This window comes from Ranitomeya imitator, chromosome 7 (genome assembly GCF_032444005.1).
Source record: "Ranitomeya imitator isolate aRanImi1 chromosome 7, aRanImi1.pri, whole genome shotgun sequence".
Classification (NCBI taxonomy): Eukaryota; Metazoa; Chordata; class Amphibia; order Anura; family Dendrobatidae; genus Ranitomeya; species Ranitomeya imitator.
The window spans coordinates 130,917,415-130,921,178 of NC_091288.1; the positions used below are offsets into that span (position 1 = coordinate 130,917,415).

Here is a 3,764-nt window from a genome sequence, read left to right on the forward strand (position 1 = left end):
ATTACATTGTGGACACGAAAGCATAACATACATATTGTTGAGTAAACGGCAAACCAAAAAGAAAATTTTTTGTCATACGGCGTGATCCTGCCAGGGTACAGCTCCAGAACCATTAAAGTACTGACAGTATTTTTCTCGACAGTCCCTTGCATCGTCTGCCTGTCTGCCAGATCCCAGTGCTTGAAGAGCTGTTAAATTTTCAGGTTGTGTACGCCATTCCCCGGGCACAATATCTCCGGTTCTTGGGTCCACTGCATCAATGAATGAAGGAGGAGAATAGGAGGTGGTATCATGACGTCTCAGGAAATTATGGAGCACACAGCATGCCAAAACCACAAAGTCTATAGACGGCAGCTTCAAGTTGATAGCTGTGTGGAACACTCTAAACCGATTCGTCATAATCCCAAAGGCATTTTCAACCACACGACGGGCCCTAGACAACCGGTAATTATAGATTCTGCGCTCCTGTGTGAGTGTTCGCTGCGCAAATGGCTTCAGCAGATGTGGATGAAGAGGGAAAGCTTCATCTGCGATGAAAACAAAATTGAGGTTTGCTTTTGTGTCTTCATTTAGTGGCAACTGCAGTTGATTGTTCCTCAAGCTTTCCCCAAATGAAGTGTGTTCAAAAACACCACCATCGGAGACTCGACCATTCATGCCAACATCCACATCGACGAACTCATAGTTCGCATTGACAAGGGCCATGAGGATCACACTGAAATATCCTTTGTAGTTGAAAAAAAAGGATCCAGAGTTGGCTGGTTGCGTGATGCGCACGTGCTTTCCATCTAATGCGCCACCGCAGTTTGGAAACTGCCACAGCTGATCAAAATCGGAAGCAATCCTCTTCCAGTCATCCGCCGTCTTGGGAAACTGCAAGATGAGAAGGAAACATGTACAAATTAGGTCAAATATATTGTTGTGCACATACACTCTCATGTGGACATCCTAGAGTGATTGACGCGCAGTATGGATTAGTATAACAAAGTCAACAACCCTGAGTATTCAGGCAGCCATTTTATCAGATGGCTTCACTGACTGAGAGGGGGTGCTAAACAATATATCGAAATAATATAATCAATAAAATAACGTTGGGAGCAGCAAATAAAAGAAGGGTGGCGCAGGGTTGGAGCAGCACATATCAGAATGGAGCCGCAAAATGGTAGCAGCACATGTCAGAATGGAGGCGCAGGATGGCGCAGGATCGCAGCAGCACATGTCAGAATGGGGGCGCAGGATGGGAGCAGCACATGATAGGATGGAGAACATATACCAATAGAAATGCGCGCCACCAGGGCGTAGAACGGGTTAAATAGCTAGTATAATATATCGACATAACACAGCAGCCCAAAAAAATAGTAGTACCTCGATATAATGCCTTAAGCTCTGCACAATGGCCTTGCATGTCTCCGGAATCACAACGCTCAGGAAAGGTCTGGAAACAGCTGCGGAAAACTGCAAATCCTGAAGAGACCTTCCTGTAGCCAGGAACCGCAGTGTCACCGCCAACCTTTCATCCACGGGCACGGCTGCACGCATCGGCATATCACGCCTTTGTATGAGTGGCGTAACAGCAGACAGTATTATCTTGAAGGATTCCTCTGACATCCTAAGGTAGTTTCGGAAATCATGAGGGTTATTATCACGTAACTCTCTTATGAGACCCATGTGTGACAATGTGGATCTTTTCTGCAGCCAGCTCCGGGTCCACATGCGACGTTTTCGTTTAGGATGTCTCTCCTCTTGGAGACGTGCTGCCTCAAACACCAGGGCAGCAGCAACGACAGAACTCTCATCGGAAGTGAGCATACTTCCTAAAAAGAAAACAAACGTACAATAAATACACGTGCTTACAAAACAATGTTTTGACCATTGATCTAATAACTATATATGTTACTACTGGCATAAACGGGGCAGTCAACCATGCTACAGCTCGATCTGTAAAAGGATTAATTAATTGGGCCACGCTACAGCTGTGTACCTGAGGCTCTCTGGCCTACCCTACTCTCCATAAAGGAACAATCGACCACGCTCCAGCGTTTATCCCCGTTGAAGCGCAACATCTGCTACGCTGTAGCGTTATAGTATGTATACTCTTGCGGTAAAAGTCTGTAGTTATAAAAGTCCAGGGAATCCAGCGAATTTAGGAGTTCTGTTTCCAGCACGTGCTCCAGAGAGAAATGAATAGAGCGCTCGACAGCTCCGGTTTTATCCGCTGGGAACAATAGTCCTTTGTCTGTCGAATGAGCGCACAGTATTGTACCGCCCAATCAGCACACAGGAGGTGGAGAATTTGGCGCTCCTACGTAGCCAGCTCCTCCACCCATTACATCGTATACAATATCGTGCACACCTTTGTTACACCATGCGATCATGCCGCCACAGCGGGACACTAGACGACAAAAGAAAGTTTCAAACGATCTGCTACGACGTACGATTCTCAGCGTGGTCCCTGATCGCAGGAGCGTGTCACACACTGCGATATCGTAACTATATCGCTCGAACGTCACGAATCGTGCCGTCGTAGCGATCAAAATTGCACTGTGTGACGGTACCCTTAGGCACATAATTATACATCTTATTACTTCTGTAAACATATAACCCAGACCCATTACCTCACACTTGGGATGGGTAACACTCTACTAAATCTATAAACATACTGACCAACTATGCAATTATTAAAGTGTGCGCTGAATCAAAGAGGTGTTGTTTCTTTTTTGTTTAAAAAGTTATAGCTTTATTGATACAAACATCATACATATAATTAAAATAGTACTACAGCAAAAAAGCGGAGTAAAAGAATCCCAAAAAACATAATAGAAAAGATAATTTTTATTAACACAGAAATACAAAAAATGTAAGACCAATTAAAATTATGCACCACAACAGGTGGAAAATAGAGAGAAAACTCTAGATGTACTGGTGTACACGGGGAGCATTACATGTATCCGGGGGTAAGTATGCTGCTAGCAATGCGGCTATTTACATAGTCATATCATAATAAGATAGTTCCTGCATAAGTCCCTAGATGTCAGAGATAATATCTCATGGAAACAATGCTGGATAAATCAGTAAGTAAAAAGTAGCCTATGCATGCTTACCCATATTATAACCGGACAGCTCACCCACTGTGCACCAGAAGCCCATTGACGCACGTTTCGCCGCCAAGCTTTTTCAAAAGGGGTTAACAATCAGCTGTTCAAATGCCTTTAAGTAGTCCGGAGACCGGAACTGCCGCTGGAATCCAGCGCATGCGCAATTGAGCCCAGACTCCACAACACCTGCGGCCGTCACTATCGTGCACGCATTAAGGCGGAAATCCGCCGTGTGACATCATGACATGCGCACACGACGATTCTAGACAGCCACAGGAGAAATGGAGAGAACCAGGTCCACAGTGCGCATGCGCATCCAAAGCGGCCATTACATTGAAGACCACAGGTGTGGCCATATTGTGAGAGACACATATACTAAAATACCGCCGCGGTGGGAATGGCCAATACTGCTAAAGCATCACTCATCCCAAACCGCAGCGGTACGCTGCAAGAAGCGTGCAGGTAACCGCATTGATAAAAATACAACCGTGAACAGTAGATTGTGGCGTATACAGTAAGTATAAGACCATATGTGAGCATATGTGAGAACAAGAGAGTGTACGTGAAAATTACCATAAATATAGTTATAACTACATATGCAGCATTACAAGGACCGAAGGGAAGCAAAGAAACTTCCTAAGATAGAGATAAACATCAATATAAAAACAA

At 44.7% G+C, this 3,764-nt stretch overlaps 1 protein-coding gene across 1 annotated transcript; it reads right to left on the reverse strand.

The window, feature by feature from the left end:
* Nucleotides 1–1,955, reverse strand: LOC138645895 (uncharacterized). Its single transcript, XM_069735387.1, has 2 exons — nucleotides 1,366–1,955; nucleotides 1–873 (listed from the first exon to the last, which is right to left on the reverse strand). The coding sequence occupies exons 1-2, from the start codon at nucleotides 1,807–1,809 to the stop codon at nucleotides 73–75; spliced, it is 1,245 nt and encodes a 414-aa protein (XP_069591488.1). The 5' UTR covers nucleotides 1,810–1,955; the 3' UTR covers nucleotides 1–72.
* Between the last annotated feature and the right edge of the window lie 1,809 nt (nucleotides 1,956–3,764).